This window comes from Echeneis naucrates, chromosome 16, assembly GCF_900963305.1.
Source record: "Echeneis naucrates chromosome 16, fEcheNa1.1, whole genome shotgun sequence".
NCBI lineage: Eukaryota > Metazoa > Chordata > Actinopteri > Carangiformes > Echeneidae > Echeneis > Echeneis naucrates.
Genome location: NC_042526.1, coordinates 15,450,866 through 15,465,239, shown reverse-complemented (window position 1 = coordinate 15,465,239; position 14,374 = coordinate 15,450,866). Strand labels below are relative to the sequence as shown.

At 44.1% G+C, this 14,374-nt stretch overlaps 1 protein-coding gene across 1 annotated transcript; it reads right to left on the bottom strand.

Annotated features, from left to right (window-relative positions):
* Positions 1 to 1,177: 1,177 nt before the first annotated feature.
* LOC115056691 (potassium/sodium hyperpolarization-activated cyclic nucleotide-gated channel 3-like) lies at positions 1,178 to 13,538 on the bottom strand. Its single transcript, XM_029523348.1, has 8 exons — positions 12,883 to 13,538; positions 8,729 to 9,152; positions 7,526 to 7,687; positions 6,502 to 6,720; positions 5,313 to 5,459; positions 4,635 to 4,875; positions 3,516 to 3,680; positions 1,178 to 2,742 (listed from the first exon to the last, which is right to left on the bottom strand). Exons 1-8 carry the CDS (start codon positions 13,536 to 13,538, stop codon positions 1,178 to 1,180), a joined length of 3,579 nt encoding a protein of 1,192 aa, XP_029379208.1.
* Between the last annotated feature and the right edge of the window lie 836 nt (positions 13,539 to 14,374).

The following is a 14,374-nucleotide window of genomic DNA, read 5'->3' as shown; positions in this document are numbered from 1 at the left end:
GAAACATTCAGATCAATCTTAGTGCATCGCTGGTTTCAGGACGTTAGAGTATCCTCAATTGCTTTTTGTTATATTTAATTCCCTTATGTTAATCTGTTTTCACTAAAAACAGGATCTCACTCATGAAGTCACAGTACCTTTTATACTTATGAAAAATACCACCAGAGATTATTGCATACAATGCTAGTGGCACACAAACCTTGGCTCAGGTGTATGCTCTGTACCGAAATTATAGTCAGACTGAAATGGGCTGGAGTCAGTGCCACATGCCGGAAAACAGAGCGGAGGAACAAAGCGCAAACACGTGCAATTTCTCCAAACACACCACACCCCCTCTTCCAAAAAAAAAAACAAAAAACAAAAAACCAAGAACCAAACAAACATAACTACCATCTCCTTCATTTCAACACATTCAAAATGAATCCCACTCCTCTCACTCAGACACACAAACATTACATTACATTCATTACTTCAGCGTTTTTGAATGCGATTTGATCTGTGTGACCCATTTGGGTGTGCAATATTGCTAAAACGCTAACTTGGAAGACATGCCACCATCAAACCTTTACGTGAGTTGATCTCTGAAATGAGCAAAGTGCTGTCCGTCCTCCTCTGTCCCTCCTCACACCTCTTCAGTGGTATCCTCACTCCCATGACACAAAAAAGGAGAATCATTTTTGGTTTCAATCATAAATGGATACAGTTGTGGACAAACCTCCAACTAAATGATTATCACTATAAGGTTAAACAAAATTGCCAGGACGATGGGGTTTTAAACAATAACAAATCACAAGAGAGTGGCTATAATATAATACACAGAACAATTGATATTTTCATGAGGTGAGATATATATATATAAATATATATCATATACATGATATATCTTATATATCATATATATCTCATATATGTATCGTGTATAATTTCTTCATTTAAGTATTTCTATATTCAAATTCCTATATTAAAAGAAATCAGTATCCTTTAGAAAAAAAATCATCATTGTCCATTGTTGTCCATGACCCATTTGATCTGATTAAAAATCAAGCAACTGATCTTTAATGTGATTTGAATAACACACCCTCCTTCTTCAAAATTTGTCATAGTAGTAGTTAAACCAACGCCAGTATGGAGAGGATCTCCTCTTTGTTCAGACATTAAAGGAGGGTGTGTGTGAACCTCACAAGTTGGAGGGAAGTTTGGCCTGTTTGTTTTCGGTCTCTAACATCTTAGAGGGAGATCTAGCATGGGGAGAGTGAACGCCAGTGGACTGGTTCTGAGGTTCAGGCCCTGAATGTGTCCGACTGACAGGGGTGACTTGACCTGGGATGCGACTGTAGGGTTTACTCACAGCCATGGAGGAGGAGAAAGGGCCGGATTGCCCTCCAACTGCCCCTGAAGGGCTGCCCATGGCCAAAGGCGCTCCCTGGTGTATAGAGCTGTGAGAGCCTGAGATAGTCTTTATTTCCTGGGAAAAGAGATCCACTGAGGACCCCGCCCTCTCTCTGAAGGTAGAGGCCAGGCTGGCAGGGCATGAGGCCTGAGGGATTAGAGGGCTATGAGAGCCCATGGTGGTGGGGAGCTCACTGTGGTAAACTGTCCGTCCCCTCGCAGGGCTTTGTATGCTGGGACTCTGGACTGGAGGCGTGTAGCAGGGCGAGGCCTCTGCGGAGCCGTACTGGGCCAGGGAGGCAAGGGCCGAGTGCTCCGGGAGAACCTGGGGAAGGAACATAGACTGGAGGCCTGTCAGGCTGTGCTGGGCCAGAGAGGCAGCAGCTCCAACTCTGACTGCAGAAACTGGCTGCATAAATCCACTGGAGGACTGGGTGCTGGTGATGAAGGGGAAAGGTGGGAGGCTCAAACCTCTTGATGTCCTTCCTGCTCTGTCATGAATGGAGTCCATCTGCTGCAGGGTAGTGTGAGTGGTTTGCTGCAGGTGGCTTAGTATGGGGCCCACTGAACTGGAGATCAGAGGGCCTATGGTTGAGGCAGAGGGGGCTGGGAATCTCCCTGCTAGCCTCCCTGGTACCCCCTGCTGGAGTAAACCTATAGGGTGAGGTGGGGTGGTCATAGCACCGTGGAAGGGCTGGGGTTGGAGTTGAGCAGAGCAGGTGTAGGAAACAGTGGCCTGGCTGATGGGGAAGACTGAGGCTATGCCAGAATGGGCAGGATGGGGTGGAGGCTGATATGTAGGCAGAGGGGCGAGAGGTTGCAGGCTACTGGTAAAGACGGGCTGAGAAGTCAGTGTAGGTGACATAGGCCCAGTGGGGAGATGCTGTGTCCTGAGGGATGCCAGTGTTGGGGTCTCGACCCCAGAGCGGAATTTAATGGGGCTGGCGGGAGAACCAGGCCCTGAACCACAGCTGCTGGACGTATTCCCTCCGACAGTGACTCGCTTTGGATGGCTGACGGGGTCCTTCAGAGAAGCAGAGCCGGGGGCCAGAGGATGGTGGAAGAGGATGGGAGGAAGATGGGAGTGGTGGGCTAGAGCCAGAGCCAGAGGGGTGGTGGCTGCAGCAGCCTGCAGTGGGGCCTGAACCAGCGGAGCCCAGATGACCGGGGTGGGTGAAGGGGGAGCAGGAGGGATTAGTCCCTGTGCCGTGCTGGTCTGGATCAGGTGCGTGCAATGGGCCATGTCACGGTCATGTTGCACTATTCTTTGGATGATCTCGTTCTCTTGGAGGTTCAATGTGCCAGAACTTTGGTGATGCTGGACTTTATTCTGAAGAACTGAGTTCCTCTTGCCTGTAAAGAAATGAAAAATAAGGCCAAATAAACACATTTCAAACAAATGACAGTGCTGTTTGTTTCTATATTCAACAACACTGTCGAGAAAACTATACAGCCTCTCTATCAGTAACCAACTAACTACTCCATAAGCATACATGTGTTAATGTGTTACCAGTGATGCGCTGAGAAATATAAATGGTATAATTGAAAAAAAGAAAAAAGAAAAATTAAGGTATAAGTAAGCACGCTTTCATATTTTGCGGTACTATCTCTACTTGATTATTTTCCTTTTATGCTACTTTTCATTTCAGCTCCATAATAATTGTGGGTGATAAAATCCACTATCTCCACCACACTACAACCTAGAGACTAAAGCAGTGTTGCCCAACATTTGGGCTGTGCCGCTTTGTAAGCATTGCCTGGAAGAGGATGGTTTCCATGTGTCTGTGGGAGACGTTTTGCTCACTAACACAATCAGATTTATTTATATGAACATTTAAAGGCGAAATATTTCATTCCATTCAAAGCCTAACAGTATTTACAAAAGACCTCTTCTTTCCAACCCTCTTTGACTGTCTGCATTAAAATGAACTACACCTAAACCATTAAAAATCTTGTAAAAAGTTTGTAAAAAAAAAAAAACTAAAAAAAAAAACTTCAGTACATTTAACTGATAAATTGTAAAATTGATAAATTGTATTTATATATTTATATATCCCACCACTGCAAGTGAAAAAGAATGATATTGTTCAACTGCAAAAGGATTTATCTCCTGGAAAAGGACACACCAATTCTGTCCAGCCGGTCGAGGGCCACAGTCTCAAAGGCTCTCCTCATCATGGGATATTCCTCCAGCACCTCGTTGAAGTTGTCGACTGACAGAGAGTACAGACGACAGTAGTTATCTGCTCGCACGCTGGCTGTCCTCCTGCCTCGTGTCAACAGGCAGATCTCTGCAGGGAGGAAAAGAATGACATTTGGATCATTTCGAGAAAAGACTTTCTGCTGAGTGCAAGTCAGGGAACTATATTTATAAAATTGGTCTTTAATGGTTTAATACAAGCTGTGTGACATATTGAACAAAGTTCCCAATTTTTTAGACAAATTCATAAATGGAAAGGGAAAAAAAAGTATTTTTAGCATGAAGTGATAAAATATGAAATGACTGGCGTCTCTGAAGCCCACAGATGGAGCACTTAATGCAATTCCTGCAGCTTACAGTTTGTCCTGACCTCATCTGTCATGCTCGCGCAGAAAAATAAAATAATGCGCCCCGCAAAAAAAAAAATGTAGATATTTTTCAGGACAGACATATTGAGGATGTGGACACAAATACATATGCAAACTCCAACACTCTCTATCTCTCTCTCCTCTGTCCTGTTTATCAATTTAATCTATCGCACGTGACAACACGGGATTTCTGACATTTATTTGCCATGTGTGCGATTTAGACAAAACAAACTTTTCTGTCTTTATTTTCACAGCTGTGTCATTAGCAGCGCTCAGCAGATTTCAGCTAAAACATATAAGGTTTTGTGTTTGGTTAAATCTGGTGTCAGATGGTTTGTTGGTTTGACAGTTGGGTCGATGTAACATGGTTAGCAGGAAACAGAAAGTTCTGGATTTAAGACTTACATATGACGTTAACACTGCGGAAAACACTACAGATGGAATCAAAGATCACAAGGCTTTGCTCCTCTTAGTCCCAAGCCCTTTTTAGGAGATGATGTGGACATATTTTCCCTGCTATAATAGTCTGCAAAGTTAATCTGCTGAGTGCCCGGGCAAAATAATTCAAAACAAATTGCGCTATCACCGCCCCTTCACATACATTTAGAGTAGCACACTGCCAAATGCTGAATATGTCGGCGCACAGTATACACAGCAGGGTTGTGTGCAGATGTTACCTCCAAAATAAGAGCCATCAGACAGCTTGGTGTCTTTGCTGCTCTTGGTGAGGACACTGACGACGCCATGCTGGATGAAGTACATCTTCTTGCCAATAGTTCCCTCTCTGATGATGTAGTCGCCTGGCTGGAAGACCTCAAAGCGCAGTTTGGTCAGCATGGAGGTGACAAAGTTTGGATCGGCGTTGGCAAACAGAGGCATGGAGGCCACCAGTTTGCGACAGTTAAAATTAATGATCTCCTGCAGGACACGCAACACACACACACAAAAAAAAAGGTGTTTTAGATTTCAGCCAACGCAGCAGAAATGTCAGCGTTACAGTGTTTCAATCACAATAAAAGCAGGGTGGTTAACAGCTTAGTGCTCTGTTAATGAGGATGCCTGTCCTCATATAGTCTCCAGTCATTACTAATCAGATTACATGACAATTAACATTATAGTGCACAGTTAGAGAGGATATTAGATCACATAACTGTGATAAGTACACACTTATACCTGATTATAACTGCATTACAGTGTCCTTTGATTATTACTTGATTACTTATTGCTTATATATGCTACATAAAGTGAAGTGCTACCATTTTGTCTTTTAGTTGCGACAGACATTGATGAAAACATGACGAAGCATCTTCAACAGCAACATTAGAAAAACAACAACAGCATGGGTGAAATCTGACCTCTCGGAGTGGCTCATTCAGCTCCTCCAGGATGCTCTCCTCATCAAACATCTTGCCCTGATAACGGTGTTCGTAGTAGTCGTGGATCCTCTGACGCATGTCGGCTGGGAGCTTGTGGAAGGACATGTACTGCTCCACTTGTTTATACTGTGACAACAACATGCATCCAGTTATCAAAACGATAAGACTGATAAGAAGTGGCTAGTCACCACAGAGATGTGTGCACTTGAAAATGTAACGTGACTTAATTAGAGTCCAAGACAAAATGCAAAGTCACGTCAAAATGGATATATTAACCTGATTGATGTGTTGGCTCAGAGGCGGACTATAATGTGTCTCATTATGTTAACAGTCAACTGTCAGGCCATCTGTGAAACCTGCCCACAGTGCAATGTTGTGCCTCTGCCCCATCTGACAAATACAGTTGTGCTCTGCAGGTTCCAGCTAATAACATTAACTACCGTGTCCTTCAGCGCTGTACTCTACCAGCAACATACCAGAAATGGTCAGAGCTTGCCCAGCCTACATATAGCACATCCTGCTGTAGAATGATAAAATGATAAAAATGGAAAATGGTGGCTGCAACGTCTGACGTTCCCAGCTCTCCCTCCACTGGTTCTAGTCACCCTCACAGGTTTGGGTAAAAACAGTTAACAAAAAAAACAAAAAGTTGTATTCAATCTTCACATCAGCACTGGATATAATGCTTTTCCTCTGCTACACATCTTATCAACATCACCATTTTCACTGCATATTTCCATCAGTCATGGAGGAAATATTTGCTAAGAGTAGCAATCAAACATTGGGAAAACACATTTGAAGGAAAACTCTTGTTCTGATACTTTAATTTTGTGAAAATTAAGCCGATTATATAATTATACAGAAAAATTGCATCATTGGAATTTTATTACTAATGTATAAGGAGCATTTTATCATTGGCTTTGTAAAAAAACATTATATACTGTTCGCTCATTCAATCCCCAAGCAATGCATCAGATTTTATGATGCATAACTGTAATATAAAAAGTTATTAATTATTTAAATCAACAAATAAGTGTTTGGTCTGAAATATAGTGGAATAGAAGTGTAAAGTTGAATTATACAACTAATTTGACTTGAGGAAAAGTAGAAGTTGCTATAAATAAATAGGATAAAAAATGAATCATCTTTGCAGAGAAAGCCCACCTACCTTTTCCTGGTATTGCCTCCTGGAGGAGTCCAGGGACTGAATGAGTGCAGTAGCATGCCCCACAAACATGGCAAAGCAAGTGGCGCCCACAATCATGCTGAGGATGGTGAGCCACACGTCAGCCATGCCAATCGGGGGGTACAGGCCGTACCCGATGCAGAGCATGTGACTCATGGCCTTGAAGAGGGCGTAGGAGTACTGCTGACCCCACGTGTCATTCTAGAAGAGCAGTGGAAGAGGAGGAGTTTATCAATAGCTAAAGTTTTTGAGCAACACCACGTCTGTTTGAGACGGAGAACAGCAGGAAACGAGGGTTGGCTGCTTTGATCGAGCCTTTTCACGAGCTGCGGCTGTCACAAAACATCACCTTATAAGATACACGCTGACTTGTTATTACATTACTGTCTTTGGTATGTTAGTGTATGTCTAGTTCAGGTGCCAGTATGCTATGTATGTTTTTTGCTCCATACTAATTATAAAAGCTTTAAGTTAGTGAATGTGAGCATCGCTGAAAATGATTAGCTGCAATTAAGAAATATTTTTATTATTCTTTAATTTGTAGATTGCATTACATTTTCTGTTGAACAATAAATTACTTGGTCTTTAAAAAAAAAAAAAAAACAAAAAAACAACAACTTCCATTCCAATCTTCCATATTACCTTATTTACCTTCAAATCTTCAAAGTGTTAACAAAAAAAATTGTTAATTAAAAAGGGTTCAATTTTTTTTATTCCTCTATAATATGAAATAAATGTGACTAAATTAGTTAAATAGGTGAAGTCTGAAAATCTGCATCATCTGTGATTTCATCAGTTTTACTTGACAGTGAACAACCAACCAACCAATCATTTTTGATTCATATGTGGCTGAATCCTGATTGGTGCGTGGGAGTGTGGTGTGCTTCGTTTATCTGCTCAAGCTCACCCACCACAAACCACAGACGAGACTATCAAGAAAGATACAGAGGAACTACTGAAGAAAAGCACATTCGGATTCCATTTGATTTATAAATAATCCACTTACCACCATCTTGTTTCTGGTGACCCAGCAGTCAGGAGGGAAGTCCTGCAACATGGGCACCAGGAACTGCAGACAGCCATCCCAGTGGCACAGCAGCAGCATCATACCAATCAGGTTCATGATACGCACCATGGCACTGGCCAAATCATAGGTCATATGGAAAACCTGAGGCACAGATTGTCAGCATTAATGCAAACGAGCCGCCAGAACAGACATCTCTTTGTAAATAAATCCAGAAAATGTTCTCTCTCATGCAATCAGAGGATTTGAACCAGACAGTAGGTGCTGTGTGGGCTGATGAATGTAGGAGCCCTATACCAGACCACAGTGTTCTTAATCTTCTATAGACCACCAGAGGCTGTTTCACTCTTACATAACCATCTGCAAGCAACATTAATGGTCTGTGGGGAATGCAGCCTCCCTTGGAATTATAAAAATAAGATAATGCAGGGAAATATCTATCATTAAGTAAGTTGATTGTGCGTGCGCCACAGAGGAGAACCAACAAATTAACTCTTAAAGAATGGAGACATTTGTTTTTATAAAAAACAGAATAGTATATCTTCCCTTGATACAGAAAGCAAACATGCAAATAATTCAAATAGTTGTACAAATTATGAGAAATCTGCCTGCATGAGAGAATGTTTATAGGAGGAGCCGCTGTAATTGATCAAACCCTGTCTCTGCCTCTCTCAACCCAACCAGTCGAGGCAGATGTCTGCCCTCCCTGAGCCCGGTTCTGCCCGACGTTTCTGCCTCTTAAAGAGCTTTTCCTTGCCACGGTCACCAAGTGCTTGCTCTTGGAGGGATATGTTGTTTCTCTTTAACGACTCCATAAAGAGTTTGATCTAGGCCAGTTCTATGTTTAAAGTGCCTAGATCTAACTTTGTTATAATGAAGCCCTATATAAATAAATTTGATTTGATTTGATTTTTGCTCGATAGCAACAGGAGCGGTATATTGCATTTTTTGTATACAACCAGGAAATCAAAACTCAAGGACACTCAATACATATTACTGAAAACACTCACTTCTTTTTCTTTAAAAAAAGAACTAAAATAATTAGCACTGATATTGTTTCTGATTAGTTACGTTGATGACCAATGGCTAATAGCTTTATTTTCCGAGCATCAAACAACTTGGCAGGTGTGGACTTTTAGTGTGAAGTCTTGTATGAGGATTCAAGCACATCCTCTCAGGATCTACCTCTTCCCACTGGTGTATGTAGCGAATGAGCCTGGAGAGGCGCAGCAGCCGCAGCAGACTGAGGATCTTGGTGAAGCGGACAATCCTCAGGGCGCGGGCCGTCTTGTAAAAGTCTGAGTCGATACGCGTCTCAACGATGAGAAAGATGTAGTCCACAGGTATGGAAGAGATGAAGTCCACCACAAACCAACTCTTCAGGTACTTGATTTTGATCTGCTGCGGGTCCAGGATGATCTCTGTGTTGTCCTCCCGGACGATTCCAGTGCGGAAGTTGAGGACCAGGTCCATGAGGAAGAAGGTGTCTGACACCACGTTGAAGACGATCCAAGGCGGCGTGTGCTCGTCCTTGAAGAAGGTGATGCCCACGGGGATGATGATGAGGTTTCCCACCATCAGCAGCAGCATGGTCAGATCCCAGTAGAACCTGAGGCACAAAGTGACACATGTGAGCCACATTTCTAGATAACAGAAGGCCGACGCCACTTCAAGACAGAAGCTGTCATCATACAAAATTCACTACATACCAGAATAACTGAGCTGTCATGACGTGTTGTGTTGTTGCTGTCCAGGAGACCTTATACATTTTTGTGCTGGCAGTAAAGAAATCTCCAAATGTTGATAGCAATTTTTTTATACTGTTATTGAACTGGAATATCCCTTTAACCCTCCTATCAGCTGCTACTTCGATCATTTATTGTTTCAGGCATTTTTCAAGAATGATGCCAAAAATTTCAAGGGGTCCTCTTTGTCATATGTGATCATAAACTGATTATTTTTGGGTTTTGGAGTGTTTTTCAGATAAAGAAGTAGCATGAATATAATCAGAAAAATAATAATGAGCGTTGTAATAAACATCTGCAGATTAAAAAGTAATTTAAACACTAATTAAACTGACAGTTGTTGGAAAGATACCAAGTTTAGTCTGGCCTGCTATCTTAAAGTCAAACAGTAAAAAGAAAAATATTCAGCGGCTTTTTTGTAATATACACTGTGTCAATGTGCTGCATATTCAAAGCAATTTTGGACGTGTAGAAACTTCAAATAGAAATAAATCCCTCTGCAACTTCCAGTCTCACACTAAAATTCAAAAGCTTATGGATTTCTGTTCAAATGAGCAGAAACCATGCAAACAATCAGCTCGGGCCTCAACATTTACAAAGACATGTGAGCAACAGCTCATGGGAACAACAGTGGTTCGCTAATTCATTTGGATATTGGGCTTCTGGCCGCAGGGACAAAGAGAAATAATGCCTTATTGATATTCATCTGTGACAAAACAGTGATTTTCATAACTAACTAAATCTTCAAGTACCAGCACCAGTGTGCTCAAACAGAGAGGCTGCGTTTAGTTCTTTGCAATATTTTCTCTGGCGAGCATCATAGGAAACATGCAGCGCATATATGTACAGCTCAGCCACACATAGACCAGCCAAGAAACGGAAAGTGTTTGTTGACACTCATTACCAGCTTGAGCATGTGTGTGACTGCATGGCAGATCCATTTTAGAGACCTAATTTACCGCTGATCAATCCGACAGGAGCCAAAAACACCTAGGGCACAATCTGCAGTGGGTGAGGGCTAGGGGTGCTTTAGCATGTGAAGCAGTAACCTGCACAGTGACCACCCTGCTATGTTTTCAAAAGAACACTGACAGGCTTCATCACTTGACATGACTGATCGCAGGAAAGGTGCATTGCGATGATGATGATGTAGCAAACCACTTTATTAGAACACTGCTGCAAACTCAACCGAGTTCCGCACAGTGTGACATTTTCTGGGCTCAAATGAGGCTTCAGGTAAGGCCTGAATGTGACCAGGCTTCATCACAACCTACAAACTCAAAGCTCGCCCTATCCCACTGACTTAGAGCCGACCTTCACTGGAGAACATAAAAAAAAGAGGGAACCAGTGAGGGCAGGGTGGCCATTTGTTCTAATCAGCTTTCTGTTGTTCTCTGCCAAACAAAGCATTTGCATTTCTCTCTTCATCTGCCCGTTGTCTCTGTGGTGACACACTGGTCTTAATTGCACCTCCCCTCTCTGGCTAAATCCACCGTTATCTCCTGGGAATCCATGTCATCTCCAGAAGTCAGCTCCCATCAGCCAGATGTTGAGCAGTTAGCATTACTGCTCTGCACACGTCACTGTGCTGCAGAACCCAGGAACAGCTGGACCAATAAAAAATAAAAAATAAATAAACAAAGGTCTGCAGGGGACAGTGCATTACGGCTGTCCCTTGCAGACTATCCTGTTCGCTCATCAGATGACTGTGCACGCAGCCCACATAGAACAGATAACTTGCTGGTATAATCCGGAGTTACCATCAAAAAAAAAAAAAAAAAATTAAAGCAGACAGTTGTTGGGTCCATGGACCAGTAGAGCTCCAGAGTTGAATCTTGCACTATTTGGGTCAGAGTGCAACTACGTTAAAGTGCATGAGAGCACAAAGAGACAGGAGCTACAAGCAAAGTGAACACAAAAAGGCTTAAAATGGTGAAAGGAGCTTAGATCAATCAGGACAGCTGAAAAAGAGATCACATTTGCACTAGAGATACTTATCTCTTGCTGCCAGAGTGCAGCTGAAACACAACAGCCTGCATGCGGCTCAGTGGCTTAACACACACCTGTACTGTGGCTCAGGCCCACCAGCAATCATATTAACCATATTTACGCAGTGTGCCAGTTCAGTGTTTTTGTGGTTTAGCCACAGAAAGCTTTAATAAAGTGCAGCAGTCCTTTATGATGTAAACGACTGACTTAAAAAAAAAAAAAAAGACGAAGATGCATAGGTTACCCTGCACTGCGCAGGTAAACAGCAAGTTCTGGGAATTCACAGCATGTCAGCCAACGGTTGGTGCAGGTTCCAGGAAGTGAAAGTATTAACATGCAATGGTGATGATACAAAAAAATGATTCTGTAATGTTGGATGCTGTTTTACAGCTTAAAATGGGATCTGTGCTCACCTGAAGGGGCACCAAAAACCCCGCTACTGCTCAAAGTGTGACCCAAACCATGCATGGAGCAATGACACCTCTTACACAGAGTTAACAGCTGGGTGCCCTGATTCCTCACAACATCATTTTCATTTCAATCTCTCTGCCTCTCTGTAGTCAATGTTATGTGGCTTGTCCCCCCCCCCCCCATCCACACCATCTCTGCTCCATTAGACTAATTGTGCTGTAATAATCTCTACTGATGTGTGCTTCTAATATCATGAATGGTCATGTTACCCTGTTTTGATTACCCCATTTCCAAGCCCCTGCTGCACTCTCTGTAATCCACTGCCCTCGCTAAATGATAAAAAAAAAATTGTAATTCAGATGAGTGGGAAAAAAAAAAAAAAACCTGCAGTGACACACGTCGGCGTACAACTGGCCAGTGAAAATATGAAGACAGTGAGCCTCAAGGTTAAATGTCATGAAAATCCCTTGATGGCACAAATGAACAAAATGCTGTTTCATATGCAGCATGCGATGAGATGTAGAACGTGCATGCATATATGCCGAGCGCAGCATGGCCAGCAAATTAGGGAATTACAGGTTGTTTTAGTTTGGTGCATTTAATTCAGAGACGGAGAAAACTATCCACACAATGAGCAGGTTAGGTAACCATATTCTTATGTAGATGAAACCAAATTCTCACACACACACACACTTATCTGGGCAGAGTAAAAGAGGGACTTACATCCCACATATGATATAATGTAGCTATCATTGTGCATATAAGAGGATTTTGTATGCCAGTCAACTCTTTTTCTTGGTACAGCACATTCCCTGTAAGAATGGCCTGTGCAGTTAAGTCTTCAGAAAACCGTCATCGTCAGACACGAAGCCATTTATCTATTCAAAGTGTGGAAGGATTACTGGAGCACATTCAGATTAGGATGCACAAGCTCTCACCCTTGATTATTGTGTCAGGTGTGAGTATCATAATATCATCAGTGACCAAAGGAAATCACTCATAGGGAATTAGTGAGTGTCTAATCCGTGGTGTCAAGTTTGAACAATGGATGGCATTCAATGTGTTATTTAGGTTTTTCTAGCCGGTATTTTAGGCCGAACGAGCTTCATTTGACAGGATCACTGCAGCACTTTTTTTTTCTCACAAGACACCCTCGCCAATTTTTTTTTTTTTTTCTTTTTTAAATAAAATTACCTAAAATCACTGTAGGGGTGGATTATCCAGAAGCCGGCAGACTTCACTCGCTCCCTCTCATGCTCCACGGCCCTCTCGCTCCCCAACATCCGCAGGGAGAACTTGTTGACACCCGGCTGGAGCATCGCCCCGAACTGCCGGTGCATGAAGCCGGCCTGGTACAGCCGGTCATCTTCAGGTATGATCTGCTCGGCGCCCTCCAACTTAATGAAACTTGACTGGTCGAACACGGACGCCTGTCCGGCTGCGCCGCTCGGACCGCCCGCCGCCCGCTGCCTGGCCCCGGGGCCGCGCTCACCGGGGAAGCTCTCGCCGCCTCCGTCGTCAGCCTCGGGGATGAGGCGCCGCTGCTCCGCCGGGTCCGAACCGGCGGGATGCCGCCCGGCGATGGAAGAGAGGCTGCCCCTGAACAGGCGACAGTCCCCGTTCAAGTTGGTCTTCACCCCGACGCCCCTCTCCAAGTCCTCGCTCCTGGCCTCCTCGATGCTCCCGCAGCTGCTGGGGGGAGACGGAGAGGACAAATGCTTGAGCCGGATACTTTTCCTCTTAGTGTCCTTGTCGCCGGCGTCTCCTTCGTCGATCACGAAGGGTTTTTGGCCAATGTTTTGCGGCAAGCTGTAGAGCCGTTTGCGCATGGAAGACTGAAATCTTTCCATTTCTGCGGGAGGAGGAGAGGAAACGCGCTCTTAAGGACAGGACGTGAAGACGGAGGGAGAAATCATCAATCTCGTACACTTGAGGTGCAAAACGGCGACGGCGCATCCGCAGGACGGGTCAGATCTTATTTGACACTCGGGACGTGCGTCTCTCTCCCCCCCCCCCCCCCGGCTCAAACATTGAGATGCGTCAACAATACGTGGCCGCCTCAACCCTGACGGTCATGTGAAGAAGGTGCGCGGGGGACGGCTGGAGAGCCAGGTGAGCCCACAGCGTGCAGACGGGAGCGCATCGGGATGCAGCATGCTGAGCGTCGGACGTGCCGGAGCGGGAGAATGATGCTGCTGATGGTGCTGATGCTGCCGCTCAGAGACTCGATGACAAAGCATCATCTCCGCCCCCCCCCCCAAAAAATACGGCGGAGACACGTGTGGACGCAGGTGGCACCCGGAGTCCAAAGACCTCTGACATCACTCATCCACCACACTCCCGCCTTTTTCCAATGAAGTGAATACCGACGGGGCTGATCTGTCGGGTTGCCATAGGAGCCGGGATGGCACGCGGAAGGTGGCGGTGGGAGGGGGGGGGTTCAAGGGTGAGAGACAGCCTCGGAGTTGGTCGCTCACTAGTTGAGAGGAAGAGATGGGAAGTCAGTCAGAGGAGGACCAGGCTGTGTCATCATCCGCAGACAGTCTCTGTTGGAATCGGACACTTGACCTGTAACTGAGGTGTAACGCGATAGCCAGTGTTTTGGACATCAGTATAATATGTAGGCAGGACTGATGTGTTACATAAGGAAGCTCGTTTTTAATGATGTATTCAGACGCTAATGCAG

Coding starts and splice junctions, on each gene's coding strand:
- LOC115056691 (XM_029523348.1), bottom strand. CDS start 13,538: ATGGAAAGATTTCAGTCTTCCATGCGCAAACGGCTCTACAGCTTGCCG. Junction 5,460..6,501: donor GGAGGCAATACCAGGAAAAG/GTAGGTGGGCTT, acceptor TTGTTGTCACAG/TATAAACAAGTGGAGCAGTA. Junction 3,681..4,634: donor TGATGGCTCTTATTTTGGAG/GTAACATCTGCA, acceptor TCCTCCCTGCAG/AGATCTGCCTGTTGACACGA.